The sequence below is a fragment of the Pezoporus flaviventris genome, unplaced genomic scaffold, assembly GCF_033815535.1.
Source record: "Pezoporus flaviventris isolate CSIRO_AGI_PZ_B2104156 unplaced genomic scaffold, CSIRO_AGI_Pfla_v1 ptg000036l, whole genome shotgun sequence".
NCBI lineage: Eukaryota > Metazoa > Chordata > Aves > Psittaciformes > Psittacidae > Pezoporus > Pezoporus flaviventris.
Genome location: NW_026892584.1, coordinates 14,717,481 through 14,734,966, shown reverse-complemented (window position 1 = coordinate 14,734,966; position 17,486 = coordinate 14,717,481). Strand labels below are relative to the sequence as shown.

The window sequence follows — 17,486 nt, the reverse complement described above, 5'->3', positions numbered from 1 at the left end:
AGCCTGGCTGCTGATGGCACCTCTGGATGTTCAGGACTGGTTCACTACCCCACGTGATGCTCTTGGGCTGTTGACATTTGTGTCCAAGCGGTATGTAGAGATGCCCAGGTCTTTTGTCCAGTTCTCATATGGACCCATGCATATCAAGATGGTCTGGGTTGACCTATGCAACAGAGTCTGATCTGGGGTGGGCTGCTCAGCAGGAAAGCCTACAGAGCCCTGTCCTCACTGTGTATCTTTCCTGCTTGTGCTACAGGCTGCAAAGGATATAGCTATGCTTGTGTGTGTTGCCTATTAATAAAGATATTAATACATCAGTACCCATTTCAGGCTCTGCCGTCCACTAAAAGTGTCTGTAATGATTCCCTGCTTGAGGTTAGTGCCGGCTAATGCTGCATGCACTGAACAGACAAGTTTGCTCTAGTTTAATAGATAATGTTTGGACCTTTCAATACTTAAAACACCTTTCCAGGAGCCCAGGCGTTATTGTGACTTCTACCTCTATCAGCCAAACTTGAAATCTCATACAATATGCTTAGCTCAACACAGTCCATTTTTTGCCATTCCCTATCAGTTCACACTATTAGCCATGATAATATTTTCCTGCTTCTTTTTTAGCTCTTGTCCCCTATTAAGCCTTTTATTATTTTGCCAGTGCTGAAAGCAAGCCAACGGGACCCAAATTAGGTCATCCCATTTCCACGACTACTTCCCAGTTCCCTAGAGCTCCTCGGCTCATTAATACCGGACACCCCCCACACCCCCCCCGCACACTGTGTTAGCAGTTCAGAGACCTCTCTATGTGGTTAGCTGAAAACTAACCCCACACAGCAAGGGCAGCTGCTGCCTACCAGCTTCCCTGTGGCGGGGGCTTCTCACCGAGGGACCCTGCGTGCTGCTGCCCACCCTTTTGCAGTGTTACCTAGGCAAACAATGGGTTCCTTCTGACCTCGTTTAACTGAACACCCCTCCTTCCCCTCTACTGCAAGTTTTTCCTTAAGACCTTTTTTCTCCACTATTTGCCCACATTTCCTCATTCGTATCTATTGCAGTGAACTTCCCCTTTTCACTGTTTGCTAACAATAAATACGTATTCGATTACTGCATTTACTGCCCCTGAACCCAAGCTCATTTACAAACCACCAGTACCCAGCTCTCTTGGTGCGGCTTTTGGACTTTCTAGGAAAGTATCTTAAATCATTTTAAGTCGGAGCTGGAGGGAAAGAAGCCACAGCTACCCTGGCAGCTGCATTATTATGCCGCTGCCAGCAGCAGTGAAATGGGATTTTTACATCCTGAAACCAAAAACAAGGCTGCCATACCAAGCAGTATCAGTGAGGGAGGGAAATGGAAACCTCTTGACTCCCTTCCACTCCCTCCTCAAGGAATCACTCCTCCATAAGGCAACGCTGTTGGGGAAGAGCCTCCTCCCTTCCCACTTCCCCAGATTACAGGAGACAGAGCACCCCTCTTCCAGCTTGGCTCCCACCAGACATTCTGCTGCTCCTTGTGTGTGAACAAGCACACTAACCCAGGAGAAACCTGACAGCATTCCACCAGCTTTGGAAGTTGAACCGCTTCCCAGCAGTATGGACTGCCTGCCTCCATCCCAGACAAGAGGTTTCCCTGCAGCAGCAGTTTGATGCTCACAGATGCTGCTCATGAAACCATCAGCATCCTTCTTACTCAGTTTGCAGTTGGAAATGCTGCTTTGGATTTCTTTGCCCGCCTGTACACAGATGAAATCCCTCCTTTTGGGCAGTATGACTGCTGTCTAGCATGATCAGCTGAGGATTTCACTGGATTTATTCTTCACAAATGTAATCAGCTAAGCAATATAATCATTTTCATCTGGCAAGAGGAAAAGTAAAGTAGACATGCCCTGGGGCTGGAAACAAACGCTGACTTTGGAAACTACAGCATAAAACTAGAAATAATCAAAGGTATTTCAGGCTCTGCAGCAGGAGACCTCAAGATGTGTCACTCAGGCTGAAACCTTCCAATGTTTGTGCAGAATTTCAACTTAAGAGCATAGTGAAGTGATTAATGGGCCATTACTCCTGCTGTCTGCTGCAATTTGTGTGTCTCTAGCAAGGTGATCTACTGTCCCAACATGTTCATTAACTGCCGGGAAGTTGGAGTACAAAAGACCTGTATCTTTTGCATCTATATCATTAGTGGAGGGAATGAGAAAGTACACCCTGCCTGGCCAAGTAGAGGGGAGATGAAAGGTGAAGGAGCCCTGGTGATGGATGACAAACGGCAAAAGTTTTGACTTTAAAAGTATGTGTAAGTAAATAAAAATCTCCATCTAAGGCTGTAAATTGCCTCCAGTGTTCCTCAGATAGATTATCCTAGCTGGTCAGCCATTTAGGAATTCAAAACATTGCTGCAGACATTCCCGGCTTAAAAATAAGTTTTCCCTGTCATCAGAAACATGTACATGCTAAAAAAAGCCTCTTGATGGAAAAACTAGAGATCTGCCCCACTGGACATATTGAATCACCTCAGTTCTCCCCCTGAATTACAGGAAATTTGGGACTGGTGCTGTTGTCATCCCTGTGCTCAGGCGAGCATTGCATGGCAGCGCTGGCATGTGTGAAAGGCAAACCTGGGAGGCACTGAGTTTAAAGAGCGCTTATGAACAGCTTGAAGCATGTACTTCCTCTCATTCCAAGACTGTTGAAGCCTAGATTGCCTTTCCTTTCTCCCCCTCCAAAACTTAGGTAGGTGAGAAGCAATGTTCCTCCTGCTTTGGAGAAAACTGTATTCCAGGATATAATCCAAGCCAAGAAACGCCAGATCCAGCAGTCATATACTGGCAATGTCACTGAAGCAAGGAGCATTGTGACACCCTCGGCTAGTGACAGTTTCATTTTTGCTTTCTAGCCACCCAATACTGCAAGTTTTTCTAGGTCCTAGAACAGAAAAACGTACAGGGCTTCCCAAGGAGACCTAGAAACCTCTGGAAGGGGAAAAGCAAGTTAGAGGAGGCTCCTGCCTTGCACTGCTCTATTCCTCCTGAAAGGATCCATTAATTTTCTTTCCTCATTTTAATAGGCTGCATAAAGATCACCCTGAAATGTACCCCCAAAACCTCCCTCCAAGTTCCAAAGGCAAACATGAACTAAAACCAAAATGCCTTTCTCTAGGGATCTTTCTTCAGCACATCACAGACAATACGAAGCTAAACCAGACAGCTGTAGAAAAGAAAAGGAAGAACCAGCTGGTTGGAGTCAGGGACAATCTTGCTGCTGACAGCCCTTCATGGTGTTCCCTGCAGGCTGCAGATGAAGAAGTGATCCCTGATGGGTAATACATCCATGGTCGGGCTGTTCATAGCATGCTGTGAGGCCAGGGGCTTCTTGGCTTTACAGATCAGTGACCTTCCCTGTCCAAGCTAAAGTGTGGTAAGTCACTTTGGTTAACTCATTGATTAGGCTTTTAGGGGCTACATTTAGAAGGTGGTGATGAACCTAATTGGTGTTTAAGGTATGGAAGGTTTGTTTCACCTCCTTCCCTCTTCCCTGACAGAATTCAGTTCTGAAGCTCCAACTGTTTCTTTCTGCCATACATCCACATTCTCAAGAGTTCAGAATGTACCTCACAAGTATTTAACCTTAAATGGCAAGCGAAAAAATGAAAATATGCATCAGGTTTTCCTTGAAGCAAGTTTTGCTTCAGAGAAGCAGAACTTGACCCTTGTAGTCTTTGTTCTGGAAGCAGGACACTTAGACATGAGACTTTCACAAAGAGCACATAGTTTGACCTCTTTGAAATGACCAGACTGCAAACCCTGCAAGTATGTAGGAGCTGGTGGTTTCAGCTGCGGTTTGGGGGGTAAACTGCTGTAGACCACTGGCTCATAGCAATGTGGTCCGGGGGGGAATGAGCAACTCCTGTAGCATCTGGTCACGAAAGTGCTACATCTATAGCCAGAGGCATTGTCTGGCTGCGAAGCACCTGGTCCCCCATCAGAAGTTCAACTTCAGGCAGTGTTTTGCCTGTTTTTAGGAACATATGAAATGTTTTTCCTCATTCACACCACCTACTTCCAAACAGCCAGCATGCAAACGGCAGCTTCAGCAAAGGAGCGGCTCCGATCAGCTCCAGAAGCAGTGACAATGCCAACCTACACCTGTGCAGAAACTCCAGAGTTGTTTCCCAATACTCAAGACCAGAACTGAACAGAAAAATACCCATGAGAGACAAAAGCTGAGCCTGCCAGCCGTATCCTAGGACGGCTCACTGTACGTCCTTGGCTTGAGTCAGGCAGAATATGAACATCAAATTCAGATTGCTTATTTCCTACAACACACCAACATCTCTCTTGAGCTTTCACTGCTTTTGATCTGCACAACCACTGAAGAAAACTTTGGCAAACCTAGAACCTGCCATAGCCAGTAGCTTTTTTTCATTGGGGTTTTGGTGTGTTTCCCCCCACCAAGAACTGACATTTTGTCAGTAGGCGTTTGAAACAGCTCATGTCCGTATCAGTAGAGCACTAGGCAGGCTCAGTAGTGCACCCCAGCATAGCTGCAGGAGTGCACTATGGTTTATAAATTATGTATGTGTTAGAATTAGCTGATTAAAGAATTCCCGAGGAACTGTGTGCATGTGCACATAGTAATTCAGTTCTTGCAGCTATTTGCATTACTCTTTAGTACTCTGCAGATGCTGCAGCAGCACACTGAGTTTCCCAGGTCTGGCAAGGATACTTTGAGAATCTGAGTGGGTGAAAATGAGAGAAAGCATTGGATGTAAAACGTTCCTCTCTCAATAGCAGTGCCTGTAAAAAGAGATGAAGACTCACTAACATGGGGCATTTTAATTCAACAAAGTAATAACAAAAATACTGCTCTTGTCCACAAATAGCAAAATAAATTGTAACTACAAATGAAAGCATCCCAAGCCACATCAGATTCTGAAGGCCACAGTGAGCAAGAGACCTCCATCTGTTCACTAGGCTGTGATAAGACAGGAAAGTACAAGACCTCAGAAGCAGACCTAACTGAACAGATCTTTAAATATTTGAGGAAGTAATTTTCTAGCTACCAAGTAACATGGCTTAAAACAGAGATTAGAAACAGGTTTCAATCACTTATTCTACTGAAACTTACAGGGGAAAAATCCACTGCAATCCACTTTTAAAGAAAAGGTTCTGAAATAAGTTGTCCTTCCTAAGTACTACACCAACTGAGACAGGCTGGATTTCTGTCAATCAACTGGTATGTCCAAGGTCAAAGCCCTGTGCTCTTTCCTTCTCAAGGCAGCTGAATCCTTCTGCATGTGCTTTGCCTGCAAGAGCAAGCAACTGCAAAGCATCATCACCATTGAGCCACTCACCCTGGAGAAGGCTCACCAGCTTTGGCAAGAGGATCACTTGAAAGGTGGAAGGAAAATAGTAGAAGCTTGTTTGATAGATCTCATGTCCTCCTGCATCTTTGAAAGCAGTTAATACCCCAGCTCAGCAAAGCCTCATGCTGCCCTGCTTCAGTGAAGAGCCAGCTTTGACTATCTCACAAACTCAAGCTGGTCTGATATTAATGCTTTAAACAGAGACAGCTGAAATAAGCAAATACATAGCTTGTGAGCTTGCAGGAATATAAAAAATAAAGTCTTTGAAGAACAATCTTTCTCTGTCCAAAGTGTTAGGATGAGATGTTAAAGCAGAGTTTTCCTTTTCCACTGATGAGGTTTTCTGGAGATGAACTGTACAACCTGGCCTAGCAAATTTCCTGCTGTAACAAGCTGCATCTGCAAATAGTGGCTAATGAACAAGGTAGTTGAATATTTATTTACACAACCTTTTCACTTCTACGTACATGACACAGATTATTAGGAAAGGTGAAATCTCGTCAGATAAACTTGTAAGACTTTCCACTGAAGAGGTGACTTCCTTTCCCTGAAACAGCGGATGACAATCCCAAGCATACAGCAACACTCAGATCTGGCAGCCAAGGAAGCTGCCAGCACACAGCACAGCTAACAAAAGCAAGCAGATGTACAGGATCAACAGCGAAGCAGAGCAGTCTACAAAGCACGGCTCTTCTCATGGCTGTCTATCTGCAGCAGACATGTTGCTGCTTGCTTGCCTTTTTTTTTGTCTTTACCAGATAATGCAGCTTCCTACTGCTGCTAAGAGTTACTTATGTGAGAAGGTGAATCCCCTGATTTGGAAGCTACAGTTCTTGCGTGCACTGAAACTTCCTGTGAACTAAAGGTTAAGATCACAACCCACCTTCCTCCTCCTGCTTGACATAACAAGCATGCAGGCAGCACGGGAGGCTGTCACTGGGAAAACCACAGCAAACCTTTATGCCCAGAGCCTGTAGAGGAGTATTAGCACCAAACCTGGGAGCTTTTATTCTGCTTTTGAAAATAAACAGAAGAACCAGAAAGTGAGACCACAAGGCACTTGAGGTAAAACTGAGGAAAGATGACTGTGTCACAGGAGGGTGGAGATGGCCATTCACCAGCAATCTGTGCATTCTTCAGAGCAGGGCAGAAGTGACAGCTGGGAATATTTCACAATGTAAAGAACTTTAACAAAAAATAATGATAATAAAAAGATTTTGACTTGTCAACCTCAAGATTTTGGCTAAATGAGCATTTACAATAAGGTGTTTATACAACCAAGGAGAACACTTCCATAGTGATCTTGATTGCAGTGACCTAAAATGAAATCAGTAAAGGACAATTTTCTCAATAAGGTAACAATGTATCAGCTTGTTGTTACTGCCATTTTCACCTGTGTTTGAAAACATTCCTTTCCCTTTTAGCCATCTTACTTGCTTCTTAAATACTCCGTCGTGTGCTTACTCCAAGTTCTCACATAGCAAAGCTGACCAGGCATGAGCAAAGAGCCTATGGCACACAGCAGCTCTAAGGAAATTTTTGAGCTTACATTCTTCATTCCCCTTCCCATGCCTTTCCCTCCCAGCATCCCTTCTGAAGCCCTCCTTTACTTTCATCATGCCTTAATAGAGCATCTTCCTTCCAGGTACCAGGTAGATGTGCACATGAAATTATTATTCTGAGATCAATGATGTACAGCAGTGTACTGCTAGAGTCATATAGAAAGCAAGAATCTCCTGTTCCTTAAAACAATCTAGCCCTTCCTCAGCACTGAGCTTGAAAGCCTGTGACAGTCACTAGGGTCAAAAGAAGCCTCTTGTCAGCACTGCAAGGCACACACAGGTTTTGTGCCCTTTATAGGTAGTTTCTTTTCCCTTCACACAGATTCCTCTTACCTTGTTGCTAGGGAAGCAAGTGCAATTCCACCACTTTCAGCATATCAGAACTGAGGGCTCGCTAGATACTCCATTAAGAACAGGTCCCAGGCCAGAAAGGACTCTGTCCACCTGAACAGTATGTCAGTTCACGGTAGCTGGCAGCCAGAGCTATACCCTTGCTCAGGTTCCAACTGCCACACTTGAGAGTCCCGGTGTCCTCACACATGGGGATATTTCTCTGAAGCTCTCCCTTACACACACAACTCTATCAAATCCATCTACCTATCCATCTGCAGTTTTAAGTATTTGCGGCAGAGTGGTGTAAAAGCAATCCTGGTCTCCAAAGCCAGGCTTTTGAGCTTTGGGCTAAGAAAACTGCTAAAAAAGCAATTTTCAGACTTTACCAAGTGTTGCTGTTAACATGCATCAGTTACATTATCCATCGTTCCGCTATTTTCAATTTGGCCTACTGCCTCCCCAGAGTAAGCACACAGGGGAAGGGGAAGGCACAGTCAAGATCCCAACACTCAGAGCCATATTCCTGATAATAATAATAATGATGTATTAAGTTCACAGAAAGGCATGTTTCAATGCCTGATTTTTAACAGCCCATGGTTAGAGTGAGGCCTACAGCACAATACCTTCCTCTCATCAAACAATCACATTTTAGTATCATGATGGCACCGTGTTATTCAGGTCTTTTCCTTAAAAAGACAAAAAAACCTACAAAATTGAATGTCACCATGGGAACAGTCTAAAGGTGATTTTTGGAAAGAGGCTTATTTCCTACAGCTTTTCTGTTGGCATAGAAATAATGTCACCAAACTGTACCAGAAGCAAGCACTTCACAAAGTATCATCTCTAAAGATACCAGTCAGTTCTGAAAACATCCTCCCTAATGGCTGCATTTCTTTAGTTTCTGAAGCAGAATAAAGGGCCCAGAAAAGTTTCCTCAATGAGAAACACACCCCAAGCTACCACCAGTGTGATTTAATTCAATCACTCTTGAGCTTGAAATGTGAAGCAAGTGTCAGTACTTAAGGAAAAATTCCTTCTTAGAAGAACAATTAAACCTTAAAGCAGTCATCCTGTTTGGCTGGCTGAACAAACGACACATGTTCACACAAGAATAAGTCAGTCAACCGTCTTAATAAGGATTTACTTTAAACAGAACCTTGTATGGGTACACTAGACTCAGTCTCATTAAGGAGTAAGTTGGAATTTTATACAGCATGAACCACTGGCAATCTAAAACAGACCCACTGAAGAATGGAATGGAGAATCAAACGCAATGTTTCAGACCCAAGCTCTATGTGCCTTTAATACTTTTGTTTTCCTTTTTTTTGAGAGAGTGCACACTATGACAGACATTTGCATTTATCATGTTTTTAACTTCTTTTCTAAGGATGAACTTTCTGAATCTGCATCTTCCAACTCCACTCTGTGTCTTTTCAGTCCTCCGAGAGATTCAGTGCTCTCACTGCCTGTAGGATGCAAGTCAGCAGTATCCTCTCTTGTGCTCACACTGTAGCTGTTGGAGTCCATTTCAGACAGGCAGCAGTCTTTGAGCAAGGTCCCGCCCACTTGTACAAGGTTGCCATTATCAGCATTTGAGTGTACCTGTAGTCCTTGCGTCACAGCCTCCTGCTCTCCGAAACTCTGTCCATTGCTGAAGCATGAAGGGTGCAGATGCAAGTGGCCATTACTGTGGTTAACACAGGAGGTGTCGAGGCTCCTCTCCTCATGGTCATCAGTCTGGTTTCTGGGGCAGTGACCTGACATACTACAGATGGCAACAGCAGAGAATGGAGGGACCAGTGAGTGATGGCTTGATGCTGGTTGACAGTTCTGACTATTTTTCTGTTCCACAAGTCCTGCAGTCTGAATTTCTTCACTACAACTGTTTAGCCCTTTACAGTTAGCTTTTCCATTGAGCTTTTTAGTCTCAAAAGTATGCTCTATACCTCCACTGCTTGTGTCTTCAGATGTGTTTTCTTGACCCTCCATCCATCGCTGATTGTCACATTCATGAGCTTGACCATTACTAGAGTTTTCTATTAAGCAACATTCTTTTAAAGTTTCTCTGTTGTGGCTTCCAGTAGAAATAGCTGGGGAACCCTGAGGAACTACTGAACTCAAGTTCCTAGCATCTTCCTTATTTAGCAAGTGTGCTGCACTGTGCCTTCCACTAGTTCCTGGTTTCCCTTCATCATTCTCTCCATCTCCTCTGGAGGATTCACCATCTTTATTAGCTGAATACGATATATAAGAATAATGAAGCCATTTGTAAGCTTTATAAATTTTTCTCTCCACTGACTCACTGTCTGAACAAAGTGATGTCCTTTCTTTGAGAACTTCTTTGTTGGCTGAACTCCTTTCTGGTGAAGAAGCTGGAGAAGAAGAAAGATCATCCACTTTGATCTGGGGGTAATCATAGATGTCCTCACCTACACAGGGCGTCACACTCTCTGTGTTAGTACTAGTCCTTTCCTCCTTTTGCACCTTTTGTCGGCGCCTCAATGCATTACGTTGCCTCATAGATGTGCGTCGTTCATTCAATTCCTCTTCCTCTTCTGTACTGCTGCTGCTGCTGGAACTGCTGGATTCATTCTCCTCAGGACTCGGGGACCGTGGCCGTGGGAAAAGGTCTGTATCTAGTTCTGCCTCACAGGTGTTGTCATCAGAATCAGACTCATTGGAAAGGGCCAGGAGACGTTTATCCTGATACTTTCTAAGCGCAGAGAGCCGCTGCTGACGGGAAGCCACATCTTCTCTGGCTGAGGGGGATGCAGTTGATCTTAAGGCCCTTAAGTTATAGGCAGTTTCATCAGACTCTTCAACCATATGTGGTGGGGAGTGATGCAAAGAGGTGGAGGACTCCGACTCACTGTAAGCAGAGCGTTCACTTACTCCTGCATGGAGCTGCAGGATTGTGCTCTCACTGAGGTCGCTGTCTGAGTCAGAACTCCAGCCCTCAATCTCCCGGCGCACTAGGGAGTCAAAAAAAGCCATCATCCGTGGATCTTCCTGGACTGACTGGTTAGCATAATCATGGGACAGACCACTACCACTGTTCAACACAAGACTGATGTACTCTTCATGAGTGTAGAGGCAACGTGAATCATCCTCAATTCTACCATCCAGATCCCCTGTGCAATCAGGCTGCTTGTAAGGGCTCCAGATCTGTAACAAAAAGAAGAAGAAAAATCATATGATGTTGAGTTCATAAACTATTATAAGCACTTGAAACAGAACAGTAGCTCAAACACCCAAAACAATTGCAAGCTGCAGATTGTTCTTATTATTATTTTTTACCCCTCAGACCAACACTTCAAAGTATTCCAGAGATGTGGGTTTTTTTATTCCCCTTTTACAAATGTGTTTTTCCTGAATCTACTTCACACATCCAGAATTTAAAAGCTCTCACATGGCAGATTATCCATCAATATCTCATTGTGTAGCAATTTCTCTAAAATTGCAGGGCTCTATTTTTATATAATAGGACATGCTTACTCACTAACAGTAAGAATAGTTTGTTGCCTACAATACAGTCTTGGCACTAATGAAGGCACTTGTTTCCCAGGAAACTAGAGTTGCTTGTGCCAGTGATGTAGAGTAACATTTCATCCAGCTTCATTATCAGTCACACCTGATCAGCCCAAAGGGAGCTGAATGTATGGAGGTGAAAAGCAGCGCTGCAGTACTCCGTTTAGGGAACAGTTGTGAAGGAAAAGAAAGCACCCAACTTGCTCTCAAGATACAGCAACAATTTTAGGTGAAGGAGAAGAGCTTTACTGAAAGCTACTTTTGAAGCAGAGAGAGGTTAGTAACATTGCAAAGTGTAACAATTTCACTAATAGCAACAGCCTTGACTGCGCTGTCCATCTAGCCTTCCCTCCTTTTTAATGGTGTGGGAGGGAAAGGAAATAAAAACAGCCCCAAGAAAATATACCAATATCACAAAGAAACTGGTAATCCATAGAAATAACAGTTGGATCTACTTACCCTTCTCAGTTTTACTCACAGATTTGGGGGCAATAAGATTAAGGCATTCACTGGACAACCACTATCATATTATTCTTTATTTGGTAGTTAATGTGATGCACAACACCTAATGTAAGCAGAGCTAATATGTAGCTTATCCACCATAGTTCCCTAGTGTTATGCTTATAAAGTATCCGATTTCAATCACGCTTTGGTTTTACCATGCTAACAAGCTCAGGAGAAAAAACCTCTATGCCAGCTGTCTATACCAGGTTGGCCTTTTTGGATAGACTTTGGCAAAAACATCAAACTCTTTTCCCAACATAAATTAGTCAAATTTTGTTCCAAGCAAACAAAACCACTAACAAAAAGTGTTTCGCCTGTGTAAACGGTATAATCAGCACTCATCTCACAGATGCATAGTTAACACATGCAGCATAATCTGATACTACCATGACAAGCACTGTAAAGAGAACTCAAGAGAACGCTCATAATTCTGTACTCACAGATATTTTCAGCAGTATACAATAAGATCTTACACCTTTAATATCAGAAGTAAAATGTAATAAATTGTCTTGCAGCTACATGTTCAGTACAGTCAAATTTAAGATGTACAGGTAGCCTTTACTCTGGAATTCTCCCAAACTTAAATGCCTTTATTTTGCACCCTCTGTAATTTACAGTTAACAGAGCTTCTGTGTATGATTTGGCTATGTAGATAAAAGAGACACTATTCCAAAATTAAAGTGGGCTGCAGATACACCTTTTATCTGTATGGCAACCATCAAGCTGCCTTTCAGAGCAAAGGCAAAGGTATTTTACATTGCATTACAGTACATTAGCCTGTTCCTAGGAGCATGCTTCAATGTCAAGGCGTATTGGCTATTTGTACTTAATTGCTATTTTTATTTGCAATACTTATGCAAATTCTCTTCTAGTACAGTTCATTAATCTAATACTTGAAACCAGACAGTCTCTGTTGCTTGGTTTAAGTACTGCACTTACTAGACACATAGCTCAAGAGACAAGCACCAAGTTTAGATAAAAATAACAAAACCCAACCTAAGCCCACTATGTACAGTTTCATCAACCATACTTAGCCTTTTTGAATTATTCAAGAGAACAGAAAGAATCTCTTCTCATCCTCTAATTACTTCCCATGCTCCACTTCCTAAAGACAACGTAGGAAAGAGTCCTCTCTCAGTGGATGCATGAGAGAGATTGTTGATCTGGGAATATATGTTTTTAAATGAAAAAACAAGAACTCTATTTGCCCAGTGGACTATTCTGCATTGCAGCCTTCTTGACAATTTTACTAGCAAATGTTCAGTACCCTCTCAAAATGTCAGCTCTTTTCTCCTCTTTGTTCCACTACTTAGCAGGTCAACAGGTGGATCAGATCTTTCTGCATTTAAGCAGCATATACTTTTTTGTAAATGCTTAATACTGCATACCTGGACAAGCAGGCTGGCATGCCCCTTTCTCAAAGAGTCTTAGGAGAATCAGATCGATTAATTAGGTTTTAAAACTGCTTTCATTTTAAGCAAGAGAATTAGAAAATTCTTAAGATTCTGTACGAACCAATATAAATGGAGAGGTAGTCTGCTCTGAAGTCCCTCTGAGACAGGCTTTTTTCAATGAAAAGTCATCTAAAAAGGTACATAAAGTATGCACAGAGAAACTCCACATGCTTGCTAGTCTACCAGATCTTTCTCCTCACTCTGCAAGCGTAAGAGAAAATACAGCAATGTTTTATATTTTAAAGATAGCTACAAAGAGTCCATAGTGAGGCTTCTCCCTTCCGAGACAGATTTGTTCACAGAGGAGTAAATAATAAAGAGAAGTCAAGGGAATTCAAGATGAATCTGTTTGTACAGTATCAGACGTCTCTGGAGACTGATATCGCTACTTCTTAGACATTTTGCTATGAAGGAGTACAAGGGCCTGCCAGAAAGAAATCAGACTAAAAATCTGTCCTTGCCTTTAAACTGGCAGCAACTGGTCCAGCACACTCTGGGGCATCTGAAAGGCACTTCTTTGTAAATGGAATAACTTGGCCTTTTTCTCATCCTCTGACTGACACCATGTTGGGGAAGAATGCTAGCAAATCGGAGAAAATAAGTTGGCAAATCATCCCACTGAAGCAACCATCTATCAAGAAGTTCTTTCCCTGTCAGAGGATTAAGGAGCTGGGTATCACTCACTGATGCCCCAAGTATGGATATAAAAGTAGGAAAAAAAACAGAGGAGTACAAAACTGGTTCTCTGCTTCAGCAGAGATGCTTGAGACAGTGTCTTTGAATTGCTTGTATTCCATGGTAGCAACCCCCCAGAACTTAAAACAAAAAAGTAGTTATGCCTGTAGCATGAGAATAATTAAACCCAGCTATATTAGATGATCTGATTCAGAAGAGGCAGCTAGCCACAATGACATTAATCTGTCACCATAGCAACATTGGCAAATAGACTTTGCTGTCTTTGATACAATGATGGTTTTTAAACAAATGGGACCTTCAACAGTGGTGCCTAGATACACTGTATTCCATTTCCAATTAAAATCACTATTTCTTTCTGAAAATCCTTATGCACTTTTCTCTATTTTATCTTTTCTGTAACTTTCCTCTAACTCCACAATTCTCCATGGTCCTCCTCTAAGCCCCACACAACAAAGGGAATGCCTCATTTATTTCTTCTGCAATTAGTTTTTCTGCTAGCGCATCCCAATATCTCACACAGTTAACTGTGGGGAAAGACTATTTTTCTGTTTTACATCGCTTTAGCTCTCATGGTGAATGCTTACTGCAAATGATAATTTTAGTTCACAGCTGTGCTTTTCTATTTTACGGAGGTTCAGCTTTCTGAAATGCAGGGCAATGAGCAATTCATCTGGGCTAATGTGTCCAGCACACAATATCTGGAGTCAAGGCTTCTAGTATCCTTTATTAATGAGCTTGTTGAGTCTTACTTTAGGTTTCTGAAACCTCCTCACTTAATATTCACACACACCCTCATCTTATCCATTGTATTCTTAGTCCTAGCAGAAATCAAACCGTAAACCACTGAGTTACTGAATTGTATTCCTGCAGGTTCTTTACAATAAAATAAAACTAAAGCAAAAAAAATCATAACCACAAAGGTCAAAATCATTTTTGTGAACTATTTATTTCAGCAGGGCTAGGCCTGAGATGAATTTGTATCTCATTTGCAATCAGCATTAAAATAGCAAGTGTGTTGGCAGAAGCACGTGGAAATACTGAATGGCTTGTCTGTATCATGCCTTGATGCTGGTGCTATCAGTTCTTCACTTCTGGAAGTACTAAATTTATGCCAGCTAGTCTAAAAATTTAAGGCTCAGACAAACAGCTACTAGCACCCATATTTTTAATTCATCACAGAGTTTCTATGATTGAAGGAATGGAATACACCAACCAGCCACAGTGAAGTTATCTTTGGTTATTTAATTCCAGAAAGATTTTTTGGAGACACTTGAAGGACAGTAAAAGGAAGGCCACTGCTTAAGGAACTGATTAAAACAAACAAAACCCAACAAAAATAGGAAATCATAAAAGAACCTAAATATATTTTTTATTTATGCCTCTTCCTCTTGTCATCTCAACTTCTCCAAGCAAGCACATCAAGCATTAGTATGGGGGAAAGAAAGCCATGCAAGCAAATGACTTGTGTTCCCAGCTGGTTTTAATGCTTTAAATAGCCCCTAAGAATGGCTGATGTTGTGTTTCCTGTTTTGCCCTTCTGCTAGTGGCAGCTACTAGTCCCCTGCTTATCTGTAGGAGTAGCTGGAACGAAGAAGAAACCACTATTGTATGGTCACTCACAAACCACTGTTCACTCAGACAATACCTTTAAAGAGCAAAGTCATGAAGATCAGACAAGGTATGAGCCTTAAAACAACCTGATCCCCAAAGAAGGCACATTAAAAGCTGAGGCAAAATGACATACAACACAAAAGGGTAGGAAGTTCTGGCTTGCTAACAAATTTAATACATTAAACACCTTTCCCTTAATTTATTTCTAGCCTGCAATGTTTGGGGAATTCAGTTCCTTCAAAGTAGCTACACAAGTTCCATTGCACATCCTGCGACACAACAGGAATTCTCTTCTAAGGAAGCACTCAAGCAGAGATGTCTTTGAAAGAGTTACACAACCTGTGACTGACGCCTTAATCGAACTAACCTTTTAATCACTAGGCAAACAAACCCCACCAAAATCCTTGCAGAAGTACACAAAAGCAACACAGGGGATGTTTATACCAATGCTAATCCAACAGTCTGAGCACACTCATGCAGGAAGGATTCTTAGGGTGAAGGGTCAGCATATCTAAAATCCAAAAGGAAGAACTCAGGCTGCGTGAATCAAGTTCCCAAAGCAAAAAAAAAAATAGCCTCTGGCAAAACTGCTGTTAAACAGTGTCAGTTTGACTGCTTAGAAATTGAAAAATCTGTGAGCTGCTAACACTGCTCAGAGCACTTTCAGTCAAACCTGTCAAGAGGGACACAGATGAAAAAGAAGTAGAAAAGTAAACTAAAGGACCAGTGGAAGCAGAAGAGAAGCTGAATTACAGCCAGAACCCAAATGCTGATAGCAGCTGTAATGCAGGTGATTCAGCCCGTCACTGGGCCATGGTCCAAGGGTTTTAGGCCAATGCTGGACTGTAAGTTGTAGACTAATGAAAAGTTCTGTGCAGAACCAGTTAACTCAGTCAACTTGTAGCTAACTGAAGCATTTACTAATACTCAAATGACCTTATTTATAGCCACATGCAGGTAAGATTTTTATGAAGTCATTCAACAAATAGACGCAGCTTCAGTTCTCATTATCCTACTTAAAAATTAAATGGTTCTGGTTTCTTTCAACTTTTTGATAGACATAAATTATAGCAAAATTTCTATGGCAGCAGAATACAAAGTGCATTAGAGTAGTATAATCCTCTGCCTCCCCGCTCTCAACCTTTGTAATGAGAAATAACGAAGTTTTTGCCTTGCTTCCACAATATTGGCTGTCTTTCTTTAAGGAAAGAAAGTTTCAGAACCTAACCACATTTGTTATCTCTTTACATTCCATATAAGAAAGCACACACTTTCTAAAAATACGGTACATTGTTAAAGGATTCACAAATGAGACATTGTGGAAGGTACTAAGAGTCCTGTTTCCTCTGGAAGCCACAGAAAAGTATGTTGAATTGACTCAATGCAGAAGTGTGTATAAAAATTTTAGAAGGGCTCCTGAGGCAGTATTAGGCTAAATTCAGCTAGGTCAGGCTAAGGCATAACAATAATCTCTGGAGAGATTTTTTTTTAAATTTCAGCTCAAAGTACCAGAAGTTTTAGGAGATCATGTCACAGCTGTGACCAAACTCTTCTGAGAAGGACTGTTCACATGATACTTCAGATATGTACAGAATGAAACATTACAAAAATAGTTCCTTTTTCAAAGTACAAATCCAGGGAATCCCTTATCTATAAAACTTTTAAAACTGAAACGTAGTTTGATGTTGAAATGCTCAATTAAAAATTTGCATCTGTTTAGCCAGCAAATGAGACTTGACAAAAGCATAAGATGAGAAGACAGGATGGATGTGGAAAACAACGGTGAGCAAACCAAGCATTTCTTCCTGAAATACTAAATGAACACATTTTCTCATAATTTATCTTACCTTTATAATCTTTTCAACGCCAGAAGAACAGATCATGTAAGTGTGAGGATTAAACCGGACTTGGTTTACAATTGACCGATGACCTTTCAATACCATAAAAGCACCATTTACGACCCTGCCAATGCCACCTAGGGGAAAAACAAGCACAGATTGGAACAAATAATTAAATCTTCATATTGCTTTCATTCACAATCATTTAAAGCCATATTATATTTGACAATGCACTCCAGCTTTATTTTGCAATACTTTAAGGACTGTGCTGGCTGCGAAATTCCGATTTTATGAGCAATGCCTCTATGAAAAGCCTCCTTCCTGCAAATTAGGGCTTGGAGGCTAGCTTTGATTCATCTAAACAAACAAGGAAGGTTTTTGACCTAATATGACAAGTATGTGAATAAGAACAACATACATCCTTAATGAAATCACCAGTGAAACCGTAGTGCCTAAGGCATGATGGTACTCGGTTTGTAAATTTGAAGCAGAGACAAATAAAGAGCTTGACTTTTTTAAACAGCTATACTCTTTTTTAGCTTGTTTGGGGTTTTGTTTTGTTTTTTAATCAGCAATTCATTACTGTCACAGTTGACTCTGGT

At 41.8% G+C, this 17,486-nt stretch overlaps 1 protein-coding gene across 2 annotated transcripts in view; it reads right to left on the bottom strand.

Annotated features, from left to right (window-relative positions):
- Positions 1–8,584: 8,584 nt before the first annotated feature.
- The window catches only part of DCAF5 (DDB1 and CUL4 associated factor 5), a 73,137-nt gene continuing 64,235 nt past the window's right edge, over positions 8,585–17,486 (bottom strand). For both annotated transcript variants that reach the window (XM_061463272.1, XM_061463273.1), the window contains 2 exons: positions 16,894–17,021; positions 8,585–10,418 (listed from right to left, as the gene is read on the bottom strand). In XM_061463272.1, the coding sequence (XP_061319256.1) occupies positions 8,616–10,418; positions 16,894–17,021 (1,931 nt within the window). In that variant the 3' untranslated portion in view covers positions 8,585–8,615. The remainder of the gene's footprint in view (positions 10,419–16,893; positions 17,022–17,486) is intronic.